The following is a 17,500-nucleotide window of genomic DNA, read 5'->3' on the forward strand; positions in this document are numbered from 1 at the left end:
CACCGCGTCCCTAGAGTCGGAAATGACCTTTTGTTGATTAGATAAGCTTATTGTTATAGAGATTATTAGTGCATATTAAATATGTAAAAGTACAAAGTTGAGGCTGTAATGTTACCACTGTCTTATTCTACTGCACTAAAGAGACATCTATGGAGATTCTCACTCACCCAGGTCATGGTTGTCCCAAAAGGAGCTTTTTCACGAGGCAACTGGACTTCCTTGTTTTTCTCTGAAGATGTTTCGCTTCTCATCCAAGAAGCTTCTTCAGCTTCTCCAGCTCAGAGCTGAAGAAGCTTCTTGGATGAGAAACGAAACGTCTTCAAAGAGGAAAGAAAAAAAAAAGTTCTGTTGCCTCTTGAAAAAGCAGCTATGGGATGCACTAAAGAGAGATGGATGAAGCAGGAGGCGTGAGCTTAAATGGACTCCAGAAGATGGTAGAGGACAGGAAGGCCTGGAGGAACGTTGTCCATAGGGTCTCGATGGGTCGGACATGACTTCGCAGCTAACAACAAGATAACAAATTGATGAGGATGTTTTATCCATTCAGTCAAGTCTGAGTCTTTGTGATTCTATGGGCTGGGGTTCCTCATGTCGAGTTTTTCTATGTTGTCTGCTTTAATGGTGTCCAGCTGTGTTCTTTGGCAACCTGGTTTCCTTTTACTACTAACTCTTCCAAGCGTAGTTGTTTTCTCTAGTGCAGGGTTAGGCAACCTTGGCTCTTTTATGACTCGTGGACTTCAACTCCCAGAATTCCTGAGCCAGCATGGGGGAACTATGGCCCCTTCATGACTCCCTAGACTTCAACTCCCAGAATTCCTGAGCCAGCCATGCTGAGGGGAAAGGGAGAGGTTTCCATGCTAAGCCACGCTGGCTCAGGAATTCTGGGAGTTGAAGTCTACGAGTCATAAAAGAGCCAAGGTTGCCTATTCCTGGTCTAGGCCTAGGCCGCTTTATGACTCGTGGACTTCAACTCCCAGAATTCCTGAGCCAGCCATGCTGAGGGGAAAGGGAGAGGTTTCCATGCTGAGCCACGCTGGCTCAGGAATTCTGGGAGTTGAAGTCTACGAGTCATAAAAGAGCCAAGGTTGCCTATTCCTGGTCTAGGCCTAGGCCGCTTTATGACTCGTGGACTTCAACTCCCAGAATTCCTGAGCCAGCCATGCTGAGGGGAAAGGGAGAGGTTTCCATGCTGAGCCATGCTGGCTCAGGAATTCTGGGAGTTGAAGTCCACCAGTCACGAAAGAGCCAAGGTTGCCTACCCCTGCTCTAGTGAATTCCCCTGCATGAATAACAGAATAACAGACTTAGAAGGGACCTTGGAGGTCTTCTAGTCCAACCCCCTGCTCAAGAAAAAAAACTTCTATCATTTCAGACAAATGGTTGTCCAATCTCTTCTTAGAAACCTCCAGTGTTGGAGCACCCACAACTTCCGTAGGCAAGTTCTTCCACCGGTTAATTGTTCTATCAGGAAATTTCTCCTTAGTTCTAGGTTGCTTCTCTCCTTAACTTCCATCCATTGCTTCTTGTCCTGTCTTCAGGACCTTTGGAAAATAGGTTGACCCCTCTTCTTTGTGGCAGCCCCTCAAATTTTGGAATGCTATCATGTCACCCCTTGTCCCTTTTTTTTGCATTAAACTAGACATGCCTCATTCCAGCCAAAATTTGACATGGCCAAAATTAAATTATATGTAAATACGTAACCCAGCTTCGAAAGACCAATCGATCCCACCAAACTCACACCCATCACCTAATATCCTCCCACACAGGAGACGTCTGATCAACAAAAAAAAACCCCCCACAATTCCGATCGTTCTAGTTAAAAGATGGTATTTTAATTGTTCCGGCAACTGCAAAATATACAAATTTCCAAAAAAGGCAGACCTGTTTTATAATCTCCGCTGCTTTTCACCTCCAGGGATGAGGGGGGCGGGGAGAAAGAAGATAAAATCACCAGGTACATAACGCACACAACTTAAAATTTCATACAAAATTTATGAGGGGGATTCTGTGGCTCAGCGAGATCAATTAAATAAATAAATAGCCTCTTGCTGTTAAAAATGATTTTTTAAAAAAAATCAATCTTCAAGTATCAAAGGGGAAAAAAACAACCCAAGCCGAAAAGGAACTATTGGTGCGATTTTTAAATGGCATGTCCAATTCTTGTTCCCCACACCCTGCAAGCACAAACACCCCACACAATCCCACAACAATACGGTAATTTACAGCCTTTTGAGCTTTTTCCCTGCTTTTCAAACAGGAAGAATCCATTTTGTTCGGAGATTTCTGTTTTCCAGACGGGTGGGAGAACCCCTTATCATTCTCTTATTTCCTTACTTCCCATCTCTTTCAAAGGGACAGTATTTGTAAGAAAACAAGTTGCCCTAAAACGTTGATCACTTAAATGCAATTTATCAGCCTGGACCTTTTTGGGGGAGATAATGGGAAAGGTTAATTTTTATCTGCACCCATTTGCTCTATTTTGCCGCAGAATTTCAAAAGGAAATATTTGCCGGATTGGAGATGAGGCCATTCACACTTAGGTATGGGGGTTTGTTTTTTGTTTTTTTTTAAAAAAAGGAAAAGATCAATCTTGCGTGCTCAGGCACATACAAGCTCTGAAAAACATCCAATATATATAAAAACTGTCTTTAAAAAGCAAAACAAGGATAAAACAAGCTAATTTTAACAAGCAGAAAAAGCTTTTCATTTACACCACGGGGTAGGGGAATGATGGCCCTTTGATGACTTGTGGACTTCAGCTCCCAGAATTCCACACTGGCTGCCTCAGGAATTCTGGGAGTTGGAGTCCACAAGTCATCAAAGGGCCATCGTTCCCCACCTCCGATCTACACGGGAGCGTTATTACACACATATAAACCATCTTGGATTACCAAGTCAACACTTTTGAGTCTGGGTCAAACAATCCTTTATTTGGAAAATTAACATCACCTGCGAGATTCGCACACAAGGCAAAACTACCTGCCTTGGGACCTCAACTCTGCCCACCATTTGCTCATCCTGGACATCTTTTCCAGTAACCCTTTGGGCAGGAGAGTTCAGTCTTAAAAGAGGGCCTGCGTTCGAAACCAGCCTATTGTTGCTTTCGTCACCCAGACATGAGGCCTACGAACTTGAGTGGCACCTTGGAAACAGGAGAACGGCTGAGAAGTCACCAGGGGGAAATTCTGGTGCAAAGGAAAGCTTACGCTTACTCAGATGTCCTTCAAAACTAGCAAAAAATGATCAATTTAAAACAGCCCTCTACTGCTTCTAAGAAGGATAATTATTTCAACATGTAAAAAAGGGAAGGGGGTCCCTGGAAGCCCATAATAATCAACTCACCTGAATGAAACTAATCTTAACTTTGCTCCTAACATGCTATTCTAATGCCTTGGGGTATACCAGCCATTCTTCACTTTTTTAAAAAATTTTATTGGCCACGCTGAGGACAAAACTGTAGCCCTGGAATCCTTTCCTCAATAGGAAGACTTGCCAAGACAGATTTAATACGCTGGATCAAACAGCGGCGTCTAAAACGTGAGGATCAGAAACCGTTTCCGGTGGCTGACTCGAGAGTGGAAAGCTGGGGGAAAAAAACAGCCTTGCCAACTCCAGATTTGCAGATCTCTGCGAACGTCCCAGTTGCCGGAAGCTCATTCGTCGGTCGATAGGAACATACCCTGTTTGCACCATGAGATGCTTCTAACATAAAAGAGGCATCTTAAGCCCTCGGCGGTCTCCGAACAGACCTTCCCACAAGCCACACACAAACACAAAAGGGGAGAAGGCGGTGGCGGCGAAACCACACCTCCAGGTCTGAAAATTTAGACCAGCGCATCTCTTGGAACACTGGACTTAAAAACGGGCTGGAGTCCTGCCTGAGTGGGGAGTCCCGTCCCCCCACCCACCCACTTGAGAAGTCAGGGTCCACAAAAGGTTGTGTCCCATCACCCAAAAACTATCCCAAAGCAGGGCCAGGACACAGTCCCGGTGGAGACGGCGGATGTTTATGCGCCTCTAGAAGAGAGAGGCTCTCACTTAGGAAGTGTGGTTTGTGTAGTACGCTCTGGGGAAATAAAACAACATTTCACAATTGTTTTCCCCAAGCTTTTGGCCTCTACCCCTCTCCTCTCCAGGTCTGGGAGCAACTGACCGCCTCTCTCTTGGACCAGTTCATGAGGACAGGCAAAATTCATGGAGAATCCTTCCCCTCAATGAACATCTAAGGTAGAAACGAATAGATGGAACAGACTCACGGATGTAACCCAGAATACTTTTCATTTCCCCTTCGCCTCTCTCTTAGCTGCAGCCCACCTACGCTGACCCTAACTAACCCTTTGTCTTAAGAGATGGTGGGATCAGCACAGTGATCGTCTGCAAGGCAAGCTCGTTGCTTAAGAAAAAAAACACACAGAATAACAAGAGACCTAGGACGTATGGTGCATACAGATGCACCCTGGTGCCTGCTGGAGTCTACCAAAGTGGAGATGAAAAAAATTAAAATAAACCAGCTTTAAAATCAGGTTCAGATTCACAGTTTATATGCTGATGAAATAAGTCTCTTTCTTTTCCTTTATTTTTTTTCTTCCTCCATCCATCCATCCATCCATCTCTCTCTCTCTTTCTTTCTTTCTTTCTCTCTCTCTGGGAGGTTCCTACTTCCACAACTCCATTTTCTTAAGTCCAAGAAGGCAAGCTATAATAAACCAGCGATGGAGATCACCGACAAATCAACTGGAGCTGAACAGAGACGTGGAGCAGACTGCAGGTTTCGGAGATGAATGATGATAGGGCGCATGGCTTCCACCCGCGGTTCCCGATGTAGCGCCAAAAGAGAGTCAAGGTTGCATGTGCGGAGAGTTCACGTTCTGGCGACAAAGGAAGGGAAAAAAAGAGAGAGACGATCAACATGAGCCGGTGAGCTTTGTGTCTGGAGAAAGGGTAGGAGAAGCAGCACAACTAGAACTACATGCAGAAGACACAAGGACAGTCGCGGGAAGAATTCTAGAGAGGGGGGGGGGGAAAAACTGGAGGTGACACAAAAGTGAGGAGAAAAAAATGGTTAGATGTGCATGCAAGGTGCCTGTTCTCTTTACGAGGGTTAGGTCTTTGGTTATCTCCTGGACCGATTTCTAAAAAACTGTCAAGGCATCTTCAGACAATTGGTTGTATTCTGACGTTTCCTGGCTACTAACGTAAAACTGATGATGTTACCTAGCTTGGTAATGAAACGTCTGCAAGAAAACCACCTGGCAGTTAGAGAGCACCAAGGATCCCACAGTTCAACCCTGAGTTACAAAATATTCTCTTCTATAGGTAGTAACACAAAAATCTGCTAGCTTAAATGAGCTTCGGAGAAGCTCTGGTGCTCGCTGGGAGAACTACATGTTACTCTTAAAGATGGGATCTGCGGGCTGTGTTGATGGGCCCCGCCTTGCGTTTTACATTCTATGTCAAAGGTATATCCCTAAGGCAGGGGTAGGCAACCTTGGCTCTTTTATGACTCGTGGACTCCAACTCCCAGAATTCCTGAGCCAGCCATGCTGAGGGGAAAGGGAGAGGTTTCCAAGCTGAGCCATGCTGGCTCAGGAATTCTGGGAGTTGAAGTCCACGAGTCATGAGGGGGCCATAGTTCTCTCATGCTGGCTCAGGAATTCTGGGTGTTGAAGTCCAGGTTGCCTACCCCTACCCTAAGTTTTTTTGTTTTGTTTTTTGTAGGACATCTCAAATGTCTAAAAAAAAAGTGAATGAAGCAATACAGATAAAGTTTATTCTCTTAAAGGAAGTCCTGTAGCACAGGGGTCCCCAACCCCCCCTCCCAAGTCAGTGGGCCGGTACCAGTCTGTGGCATGCCGGCAACTGGTCCGCACAAACAAGCAAAGCCCCATCCGTGGGATGCAGGCAGCACACAAAACCACGCAGTCTCCGGTCCGTGGAAAAACTTTTCTTCACGGAACTGGTCCCTGGTGGCCGAAAGGTTGGGAACGTCTGCTGTAACACTTCACATTGCAAATGCAATGATTTTGACTGCTCATTTCAGCAAACCCATCTGCACAAAAAGCTTTGATCCCGGCAGTGGTAACATGACACAAACAAACAAACAAACAAACAAACACACACACACACACACACACACACACACCGTTTTCCAGAACGGAACTGAAATTCAAAGCAACTATCTGCTCTACTATCTTAGGAGCCGTGGTGGTGCAGTGGGTTAGAATGCAGTATTGCAGGCAAACTCTGCCCACAGCTAGGAGTTCGATCCTGACTGGCTCAAGGTTGTTGACTCAGCCTTCCATCCTCCCGAGGTCTGTAAAATGAGGACCCAGATGGTTGGGGGGGACAACAGGCTGACTTTGTAAACTGCTCAGAGAGAGGGCTGTGAAGCACTGTGGAGCGATATATAATAAGTCTAAGTGGGAAGGAAGGAAGGAAGGAAGGAAGGAAGGAAGGAAGGAAGGAAGGGAGGAAGGGAGGAAGGCGGCCCTTAGTAGTGCAGTGGTTAGAATGCAGTATTGCAGGCAAAATCTGCCCACAGCCAGGAGTTCGATCCTGACGGGCTCAAGGTTGTTGACTCGGCCTTCCATCCTCCCGAGGTCTGTAAAATGAGGACCCAGATGGTTGTGTGGACAACAGGCTGACTTTGTAAACTGCTCAGAGAGAGGGCTGTGAAACACTGTGGAGCGGTATATAAGTCTAAGTGCTATTGCTATTATTTTGCTACATCAACAGATTAGGGGCCTGTAATTTGGAATTTGGTCATCTCAGGAGGCAATATACCTCGACTCAACTTTTTGGAAGTAGGAGACTAAGCAGAATTGGACCTGGTTAGGATTGGCTGGGGGAACCACTAAAATATTCTACGGGTGTAGCTAGACTGAGAAATCGGTGGCGGGGGAGGGGAGAGAAATCCTCAGGAAAAGGCAGAAATATAGAAATTCTTTGCCATTGTTTAAGCGTGTAATCATCAGGAACTGAGCTTGACTCAAAAAGTATCTTTGCAGAATACCTGAGAATAGGCAAACAGGTAGCTTCAAACCAACGTCCACACTACACTGGAGGTGAGCGATTAATGATCCATGCAGTTGTAGAGAGGACACACAAAGTAGTAGGGCCCAGGCTGCTTGAGAACCCTTGCACCATACCCTTAAGATGATCTCCTTTGCCTTGATAATCATCAATTGAACCCCCTTGGGGGTGGGGGGTGGGTGGGGGTAGGGAAGGAGCAAAAAAATGAAAGAGAAGCATGCTAAACATTTGGCAGCTGAAATATCCCAGTCCTAACAAGCTTCTTGCTCCAAAAAAGGACGTTTTGAGATTAGGAGATTTCAACTTTCATACGTTCTGCATATAGTCTTGGCTTGTCCTCAACGAAGCAAATGCTGAAGCCTAAAGGAATTTAGAGAGCCAGTTTGGTCTAGTGCTGGCCTAGAAACCAGGAGACGGTGAGTTCTAGTTTGGCTGTAGGCGTGAAAGCTGCCTGGGTGAGTTTAGGCCAAGCACCAGGAGATGGTGAGTTCTAGTCCTGCCTTAAGCCATGAAACTCAGCTGGGTGACTTTGATCCAATCACTAGGATACTGTGAGTTCTAGTTCTGCCTGGGCATGCAAGCCAGCTGGGTGACTTTGGGGCAGTCATCAGGACATGGTGAGTTCTAGTCCTGCCATAGCCATGAAACTCAGCTGGGTGACTTTGGTCCAATCACTAGGATACCATGAGTTCTAGTTCTGCCTGGGCATGCAAGCCAGCTGGGTGACTTTGGGCCAATCATCAGGAGATGGTGACTTCTAGTCCCACTTTAGGCAGGAAAGTCGGCTGGATGACTTTGGGCCAATCCGTCCCAGCCCAATGCACCTCACAGGGTTGTTGTTATGGGGAAAATAAGAGGAAGGAAGGATATTAGGCATGCTCACTGCCTCGCGTTATCTATAAAAAAATAATAAAGGCAGGATATAAATAAATAAAAATAAAAATGCTGAAACCCATAAGCCTTCTGCATAGAGTACCTGATTAAAAAAATACCGATATATTTCTAAAATATCCAAATACTTTGAATAGCTCCAAAACAACAGGAAGAAAGAAATTTCAGGAAAAAGGAGCCAAGGCCTTTCTCAGAAGGCATGTGGCTTTTATAACAGCAACTTAAACCCAAAAGAAAATTTATTGCTACCTCTCTTTCCCATAAGAGGAGAGGAGGAGGGGAGAGGAGAGGAAGGGAAGGGAGAGGGAAGGAGGAGGGGAGGGGAGAAGAGAGGAGACGAGGGGGAGAAGAGGAGAGAGGAGGGAAGAGAAGGAGGTCAGAGAGAGGAGAGAAAGGAGGGGAGAGGAGAAGAAGGAGAAGAGGGAAGGACAGGAGGGAAGGGAGAGGAGAGGAAGGGAAGGGAGAGGGAAGGGGAGAGGAGAAAGGAGGGGAGGGGGAGGAGAGAGGAGGAAAGGGAAGGAGAGGAGGAGGAGAAGAGGGAAGGACAGGAGGGAAGGGAGAAGAGAGGAAGGAAGAAAGGGAGAGGGAAGGAGAGAGAGGAGGGAAGGGGAGAGAAGAGAGGAAGGGAAGGGAGAGGGAAGGAGGAGGGGAGGGGAGAAGAGAGGAGAGGGAGGAGAGAGGAGGGAAGAGAAGAGGGAAGGACAGGAGGTCAGGGAGAGGAGAGGAAGGGAAGAGAGAAGGAAGGAGAGAGGGGAGGGGAGGAGGAGGAAAGGGAAGGACAGGAGGGAAGGGAGAGGAGAGGAAGAGAGGGAGGGAGAGGGAAGGAGAGAGAGGAGGGGAGAGGAGAGAGAAGAGGAAGGGAAGGGAAGGGAGAGGGAAGGAGGAGGGGAGGGGAGAAGAGAGGAAAGGAGGGGGAGAAGAGGAGAGGAGGGAAGAGGAGAAGAGGAGGAGAAGAGGGAAGGACAGGAAGTCAGAGAGAAGAGAGAAAGGAGGGGAGAGGAGAAGAAGGAGAGAAGGAGAAGAGGGAAGGACAGGAGGTCAGGGAGAGGAGAGGAAGGGAAGGGAGAGGGGAGGAGGAGGAGGAGGAGGAGAGAAAGGACAGAATCCCAAAATGTTTGCAACACCTGTTATTCCAATGCAAAGAAGTGAGGCTAGTCCAAATGCCACACACAACACAGCAAACACCCTTTGGGGAAAAACGAGTGAAGCTGAAAGAACCACATCCATACTTCAGTAAAAGAAGAATAAAGACGGTGGGGGGGAAATGAACAAGACGGCCATCTGTCATGGGTGAGAGGGAAAGGCTTGCCCCAGCACTGGCTCAAAATAGGGATGTGGCTGCTTCATCACCACCCCAAAATTAACTTGGCTTCCATTTCTACCTTGAAGCCAAGTCTTCTCTGTTGCCCTTCTGCCCTCACTTTGCTATCCCAGGAAAAGATGCTGGCAGAATTTATTCCTAAGAAAATTCACTTTCTTAACTTCCCATGCTCCCGTATAGGAATATAGGCAGTCCTCCAGTTAATGGCCACAGTTGAGCCCAACATTTCTGTTGCTAAGCGAGACAGTTAAGTGAGTGAATCAGTGAATCAATCAATCAATCAATCAATCAATCAATCAATCAATCAACCAACCTATCTATATCAATCTATATCTATCTACCTACCTATCTATATCAATCAATCAATCTATCTCTATCTTTTCCTATCTATTTTTTCTATCTATCTATCTATCTAACTATTTTTTCTCTATCTATCTATCTATCTATCTATCTATCTATCTATCTATCTATCTATCTATCTATCTATCTATCTATCTATCTATCTATGGATGCGGTGGCTCAGTGGGTTAGGATGCTGAGCTTGTCGATCAGATGGTCGGCAGTTTGGCGGGTCGAATCCCGAGTGCCACGTAACAGAGTGAGCGCCTGTTACTTGTCCCAGCTTCTGCCAACCTAGCAGTTCGAAAGCACATAAAAATGCAAGTAGAAAAATAGGGACCATTATGGTGGGAAGGTAACGGCGTACCGTGCGCCTTTGGTGTCTAGTCATGCCGGCCACATGACCACGGAGACGTCCTCAGACAAGCGCTGGCTCTTCGGCTTTGAAACGGAGATGAGCACCGGCCCCTAGAGTTGGAAACGACTAGCACGCATGTGCGGGGGAACCTTTACCTTTATCTATCTATCTATCTATCTATCTATCTATCTATCTATCTATCTATCTATCTATCTATCTATCTATCTATATCAATCTTTATCAATCTGCCTCTGTCTGTCTGTCTGTCTGATCTATCATCTATCTATCTATCTATCTATCTATCTATCTATCTATCTATCTATCTATCTATCTCAATCTTTATCAATCTGTCTGTCTGTCTGTCTGTCTATCTATCTATCATCAGCTACCCTAGTGTTATTCTCTGTCTATGAAAATTCCCAATGATTAATGACAGAAGGGCAACAGCCAGATGGAAAATCAAAAGCTCAGCACAGCATCTTAGCAGCAAAATCAAAAGTCACCTTATTGGCCAGATGGACGGCACATAAATTTAATAAATAAATAAGAAACAAAGACACAGTCAGCCAGGCAGCAAAGAAAAAGATTAAACCAACATCATCAACACTAAAAAAAAAATTACTTACAGGCAAGCTTTCCCCAGTAATGGCTGTAAAGAGACAAAAAGAAAAAGAGAAAAGGGAAAGAAATCAGTGACGGCGCATGAAAGCTTAGCAATCAGAAAATGGCAGCCGGGAAATGGAAAGCAATGGGGCAGAAGGAAACAAATCCAGTGACATGAAGCAGCTGCTTCAGCATCAACCTCCGTGCATGGAAAAGAAGTATCAGAATAACAGAAAAACCAGTAACTGGAAGTCTTTTCAAACAAGGGTGGCTAACCGAGAGCACAACATTTCTCAACTTCGGCCATTTTAAGAGCGTCGGAGTTCAAGTCCACTCCTCTTAAAATGGCCGAATTTCAAAACACTGCAGTTTAGAATAAGCGCTTGTGCTGATCTGTATCTGGCAGAAACAGAGAAATTCTTCTAACAAAAAGAAAGAAAGAAAGAAAGAAAGAAAGAAAGAAAGAAAGAAAGAAAGAAAGAAAGAAAGAAAGAAAGAAAGAAAGAAAGAAAGAAAGAAAGAAAGAAAGAAGGAAGGAAGGAAGGAAGGAAGGAAGGAAGGAAGGAAGGAAGGAAGGAAGGAAGGAAGGAAGGAAGGAAGGAAGGAAGGAAAAAGAAAGAAAGGAAGGAAGGAAGGAAGGAAGAAAGAAAATAGGTCAAGTCAGGGCAATCTCGTTCCTTTGGCCCTCCCAAACCGGCCTTGAGATTATAAGCCAGCAGACAAAACATTTCTAGACTTTCTCCAGGTTGAGGGTCACGGAGCCCGCAAGTAAGGTAAATGCAGAAGTGCTCAGGGTTTTTGGATTTTTTTCATTGTACGAAACACAGAATGTCATGTTTTCGATGGAGGAGCCATCGCTGGCCTGGGTCTCTAAAGAGTCAAACCCGCCCCCCCCCAAATAAACAGGACAAGCAACTGATCTCAGGAGGGGTCCTTGGTGTTCCCAGAGCTTGGTTATTTTATGCAGACATTTCATTACCCAACTAGATAACCTCATTGGCGCTAGAAGTAAGCCTCCCTCCCTACTAACACTGATGATGTTACCTAGCTGGGTCATGAAACGCCTGCAAGAAAAACACCAAGCTCAGAAAGCGCAAAGGACCCCTCATTTCAACCCTGAGCTACAAATATTCTCTTTTTATTGGGAGTGGCTTTCCCTGTATACTTCTGTGTAAACATAAGTCAAACCTCACTCCCTTCTAACACTGATGATGTTACCTAGCTGGGTCATGAAACGTCTGCAAGAAAAGCACCAAGCTCAGACAGCACTGTCCCCTCTCCTCGTCTTCCTTCCTTTCCTCATTCCCTCCTTCCCTGTCCTCCTCTTCACTCCCTTCTAACACGTCTGCAAGAAAATCACCAAGCTCAGAGAGTGCTAAGGATTCCTCATTTCAACCCTGAGCTACAAATATTTACCTCAGTCGGCAACTGATCTGATGCCACTGAAATCCTTAGCTCCTCATCAGAGCCCTATTAAGTGTCTTTTAAGAATAGCTAGTGGAGATCGCAATCAACTTAAAAGTGTGGGCTGATAAAAAGGCAAGATTACAAACCAAACCAACATTCTTCAATCTATGTTCAACAAAGCCTTCAAGGACCGTTCAAAATTACCACAGCGCTAAAAAAAACAAAAAACTTACATCCGGTCCTTGCACTTACTGCAACAACTGTAGTAGCATTCCCCAGCATCATGTGATCAAAATTTAGGTGCTTAATAACTAGCACATAATGATGACAAACGCAGCATCCCAGGATCACGTGATCCTTATTTAGGACTTTCCTGGCTGCTTTCTGAAAGCAAAGCCAAATTTGCGTAATGATCACACGATTCGTTTAACAATTGCAGCGGTCCGCTTAACAACTGGGGCAAAGAGTTGCAAAGCTGGGCACAATTCACGTGGCCAACCATCTTGCTTGGCAATAGAAATTTGGGTCACCATTGGGACTGTTACAAATTGAGGGTTATCTATATTTGGCAGTCCTGATTTGCGTGGCAACTCAAGGGCTTGTCCAACCAAGATTAAGCTACTCGCACTCTCATAGGCTTGTTGTGCAAGTTAGTTAGGTTAGCCAGCCAAAAACATTTACTCTTCCAATGGTAAGATATCAAGAGAAGGTCAGCGAGGGTCAGGGAGAAGAAGAGTCCCGGGCAGTGGAGTCCATTCAAACAAAATTAAGCAAGATCAAGCACAGCCTCCTAAGACAGGGGTCCCCAACCCCCCCCCCGGTCCACGAACCAGCACCGGGCCACAACATCCTAGAAAGCGGTCTGTGCAAACAAGCAAAGCCCCATCCGCAGGATGCAGACAGCACATGAAACCATGTCCCCCTCCAGTCCGCGGGAAAACCTCTCTCCACGGAACCGGTCCCTGATGCCCAAAAAGTTGGGGACCACTGTCCTAAGAGGTCAAACCACAGGATGGCTAAGCATGCTACAAGTTATGACACACCATCACCACAAAAACACACCAACAAAAAGAAAGAGAACCAACTTGTCCGGGAAGCTGGACCGGGCCGTCAGGAGATAGACAGGTATGGATTGGCAAGGCGGCCGAAGCAGCGGCATGATCCTCAAACCTGTTCATGCGTGGTTTTTTGACGGGCTCTGGACTGGCCAGAGGGACGAAGCTATTGCGTCTCATGAGCGCATTAGGTCCCTTCTTTGCATCCTAGATTGGAGCGAGAGAAAGATAAGAAAAATAACAATAAAGTAAAGGAAGGCGAAAGCTATGAAGAAAACAAAAAAAGAGCATTTTTTTTAAAAAAAATACGGGGTCATCAGTTCGCCGTAACACAAAAGCAAAAGCAAGGAGAGCGGATTTCCCCCCCCCCCGCCCTCCGAGGGTTGGGATGGATGACCTTTGAGGTGCTTTCCAAGCCTGACATTCTACAGTTCTAGGAAACAGGATTTTAGAAGGCAAATAAGAACCGGTTTTTCTACTTTTTGCAGGCAGAGGAAGAGAATGGAAAGATTTGGGGAACTGGAAACTCAGCAATGAGGCCTGAGGTCATTGTTAGATCCAGAGAGGGGTCCCGTCCCCCCCAAAAAGGAGGTGGAGTCAGACCAAAGAGGTAGGCGGAGCCAGACTGAAATCAACCTTCAATTAAACTTGACCCATCTTTTCCCTATAAAATGTGGGATGGAAGCCAGCAGTTGTGAAACACTTAGTGCTTAGCTTCAACAGTGAGAGAAGCTGTATACAAATTTAAAAAAATAAATTATAAAATACAAAATAAATAGCTGATGACGTTGACCGTTGTGAATCGTCTGCGTTCACTGAAGACAAGGTACCTAGACAGCAAGTGAAGCCACAGAAGATCGAATCGGACCCTTGTCTTATCTTGACCAACACTTTTCAACTATTGCATAATATATCCAGCTCCTTTTCAGCAAAACCCAGTTTAAAGCTTGCCTTTCAGCTCAAAATTCCTACATGGGAAGTCGTTGACTACAGATCCTTTTAAAGGTGCACAGCCCGCCTTTTAAGTACAGAAAGAAGCCTTTTGATTAAAAATCAATTCTTATTCCTTATTTACTGGCCACAGTGACGAGCAACAGGGTTGTAAAATAAGATTTCCAGCCCCGCAGTTGGAAAGGCCAACAACGTACGCATAAAACCCACAAGCAAGAAACAAATTGGATCTGGACTATGGTTTGCTGAGGAATTTTGGAAGTTGAAGTCCACAGCTCTTAAAATTGTCACCTTTTTTAAAGTACACAATGCCTAATTTACGACAATCCCCAGGGCTTTCCTAGTTAATGGGGGGGGGGGAGGGAGAGAAATATTGATGGCAGGAGAATCTGAAATCACAATAGGTGTCAAGGAGGTAGAAAACCTGGGTTGGTGGTTACACAATGAAAGCTAAACTGTCGCGGTGGAATGCAGTCTGGATTCCCAGAAGTGAGGCGCTGCATGCCAAAGGAGCAGCAGACAACTTGGTCCAGAGAGCTCGTGTGTGAGAAAGAGGGCGAAGACAGCTCCTCCTCAATAGTTCCCACAGGATATGCTATTTGACGGTGTTAGCATGCTTTAGTTCAGGGGTGTCAAACTCAATTTCATTGAGGGCCGCATCAGCATTGCAGTTGCCCTCAGGGGGCTGGGAGGGGATGGCCAGGGTGGGTGTGGCCTACTGGGTGGGCATGGCTAGAGTGCGCATGGCCTACTGGGTGGGCGTGGCCAGCTCTACATCGTTCTCATCAAAGGTGCCTATGGGGGCCTGGGCAGGAGTGGGACAGATCTGAGGGTCTCTGGCAGAAGGAGGGTCTCTGGGCCAGGGCCAAGGCAGTGGGGGCCATTCCCTCACTATTTCCAGGATGGCTTCATGGGCCACATGAAACCACTTTGCAGGCCGGATCCGGCCCCCGGGCCTTGTGTTTGACATGTCTGCTTTAGTTGGACTCCGTCTATGGGTGAGGAACAATAAAGAAATTGCCTGGGGGGGGGAAATCACAATGTCTCTCTTTTGATTTTAGGAGCCTGACACCTGTCAAGCTACTTTTCTATGGGGCGGGTTCTTCCCTGCCAAAGGGGGAGCATTCAGTCATGCGGGCCCCACATAGGCCATTGGACTCGCCAGTCTAGAAGACTGACCTCCTTACTGAGCACTAGGGCCTTATAGATGGGAATTACTTTGAACAGTCAGCAGTGCAGGGAAATTTGATCTTTACCCCTTATTTATTTTTTTAGTATCGGAGTAATTGCTGTCCCACTGTACCAAGCCAGGGATTAGAATTGGGTAAGAAAATGGATACGATGCTGAATGTTTTGGTTGAATAGGCGCTTGTGCTATGAGCGCATAAGGTGTGTGTGTGTTTGTGTGTGTGAAGAGAATGACCCCTTACAAGCCAGCTCACCTCTGGTCTGTCCCGGTGAGTGTTCACAGCTTCAACGTTCAGACAGATGGACTCCACTCGACAACCTTAAGAGAGAGGAAAGAAAGATATGGCAGGATGAGGAATGTGTTAGCTCTTCAGCTGCACTGTTTAATCAGATTATGAGATCAAAACAGACTTCAGTACTCGGAGGAGGAGGAGGAGGAGGAGATGTTAAATGTAACTCAAATCAAATCAGCTGGGAGATTTAATTTTTAAAAGCAGCGGTGAACCAGCAAGGGGGTCAAACAGTGCCTAGGAAAAGCCTTTTTGTCCCTCGGGAACGCCGGAGAGAAAAACAAGGCTATTCAAATCAAGTCAAAAGTATAATAAGAGCAGCCGTCAATTTCTTTCACTAGGGAACAGCCCCAAGAATTTCATTTATGCACTACTCTGGGATAACACGGGTGGTGATTTTGCCCAAAACAAAATGGATAAACAAACAGGGAGTGAGACAAAGGGCAATTTTCCTGGGCTAAACCATCTCTTCTGATGGCAAATAAAGTTAAGATAGGGCTATGGGGTACTGATTGGGGGTTTATACAATCAGTGCTAACTAAATTGATCCCTCTGCATTCTGTGGACTATCTTAACAACTGAGCTGAACTGACTTCCATCTTATCTTAACTCCCAGATAAAGAGTCAAAGATGGGGAAGGAAAGGCAGTGACAAGTCTTCATTTTCTTGCTAAAAAAAAAGATATGTTGTTAGATTCTTCCTTTGTAGCTTGGGAGGTTTCCCCCGTCAAGTCACACAAACCCGCTAGTCTTCAATTTACGACCACAAGGGAGTCCAACCTTTCTGTTGCTAAGCGGGACAGTTGTTAAGGGAATCTTGTTCCGTTTTACGAGCTATCTTGCCAGAGTTACTCAATGAATCGTCAGAGGTGTTAAGTTAGTAACAGGGTGGTTGGACTTTGCTTGTTAGAAGGTTGCAAAAGGGGATTACACGACCCCGGCATCCTGCAACCGTCATAAATATGCATCAGTTGCCAAGCGTCTGAATTTTGATCGCATGACCATGGGGATGCTGCAGCAACTGGAAGCATGAAAAACAGCAATAGCACTTAGATTTATATACAGCTTCACAGGATTTTACTGTTGTGATTCAGGGTCAGCCTGTGGGTTTGGCAGTTGGGTCGGATGACTCAGAGGAGGAGGGGGGTGTTGAAGAGCCTGCTGATGAGAGCCCGCAGCCAGGCCCCTCCCACCTGGTCACTACGGAGACCCAGCTGTGTGAGCCTGACAGTGTGGATGAAGATGACCCACAGCTGGCCCTGTTCAAGGACGCCCGACGCAGGAGGCAGTCAATCAGGAGTAAACAGAGGAAGGCAATGGGGCACCTCGGAAGGAGGCAGAGAGAAGCCACGCCCTGAACTGTATAAAAGGGGAATGCGTGGGAGGGCTGGTTTGCTGAAGGCAACCGCTTGAAAAGCTCCTGTTTCTTGGTTCGTGTCTTGTTTGTTTTTGTAGCAATAAATTTGGCAGGCTTAATTCCAGCCTCTTGCCTTCTTGTAAAAGGGGTTGTCCCTGCCTTTTCTGCAGGGCCGGTAGCAGGCTGGTACAGAACATTTACAGCCCTCTCTAAGCCGTTTACAGAGTCAGCCTATTGACCCCCCAAAATTTGGGTCCTCATTTTTACCGACCTCGGAAGAATGGATGGAAGGCTGAGTCCACCTTGGTCATAAGTCACTTTCTTCAGTGCCTTTGTAACTTGAAATGGACACTAATTACTAATCCTGTAATTCGAGGATTACCTGTCACCACACCAACTGTCTCGCTTGCCTGATTTTACCCAAGCCGAGCGTGTTGTGTGAACATACCTGGTCTCTTATGAAATATATTTACTCACCGTAAGCTACAGGACTCAGTTTCAGGACTGTGTGGAGAGGACATTTCAGATAAGGCATTTCTTCTGAAAGGGAAGAAAAAAAAAGATTAAAAATGATTGACTGGATTAATGTTATTCAGCGCCACAAATGGTACCCAGCCTGTCTTTCCCCTTTAATCCAGTACAGGGGTCTTCAAACTTGGCCCTTTTATGACTTGTGGACTTCAACTCCCAGAATTCCTCAGCCAGGTAT

At 46.0% G+C, this 17,500-nt stretch overlaps 1 protein-coding gene across 4 annotated transcripts in view; it reads right to left on the reverse strand.

The window, feature by feature from the left end:
* Positions 1 to 1,816: 1,816 nt before the first annotated feature.
* PFKFB3 (6-phosphofructo-2-kinase/fructose-2,6-biphosphatase 3) overlaps positions 1,817 to 17,500 on the reverse strand; it is a 77,691-nt gene continuing 62,007 nt past the window's right edge. For 2 of the 4 annotated variants that reach the window (XM_081330786.1, XM_081330784.1), the window contains exons 12-16: positions 17,269 to 17,331; positions 15,400 to 15,464; positions 13,037 to 13,213; positions 10,568 to 10,590; positions 1,817 to 4,868 (exon numbers count right to left, since the gene is read on the reverse strand). In XM_081330786.1, coding sequence (XP_081186912.1) covers positions 4,862 to 4,868; positions 10,568 to 10,590; positions 13,037 to 13,213; positions 15,400 to 15,464; positions 17,269 to 17,331 — 335 coding nt within the window. In that variant the 3' untranslated portion in view covers positions 1,817 to 4,861. Of the gene's footprint in view, positions 4,869 to 10,567; positions 10,591 to 13,036; positions 13,214 to 13,397; positions 13,837 to 15,399; positions 15,465 to 17,268; positions 17,332 to 17,500 lie in introns of those variants that run through there. The other 2 variants (XM_081330785.1, XM_081330787.1) reach the window with 2 other exon arrangements.

Source organism: Vipera berus (genome assembly GCF_964194415.1).
Source record: "Vipera berus genome assembly, chromosome: 6".
NCBI lineage: Eukaryota > Metazoa > Chordata > Lepidosauria > Squamata > Viperidae > Vipera > Vipera berus.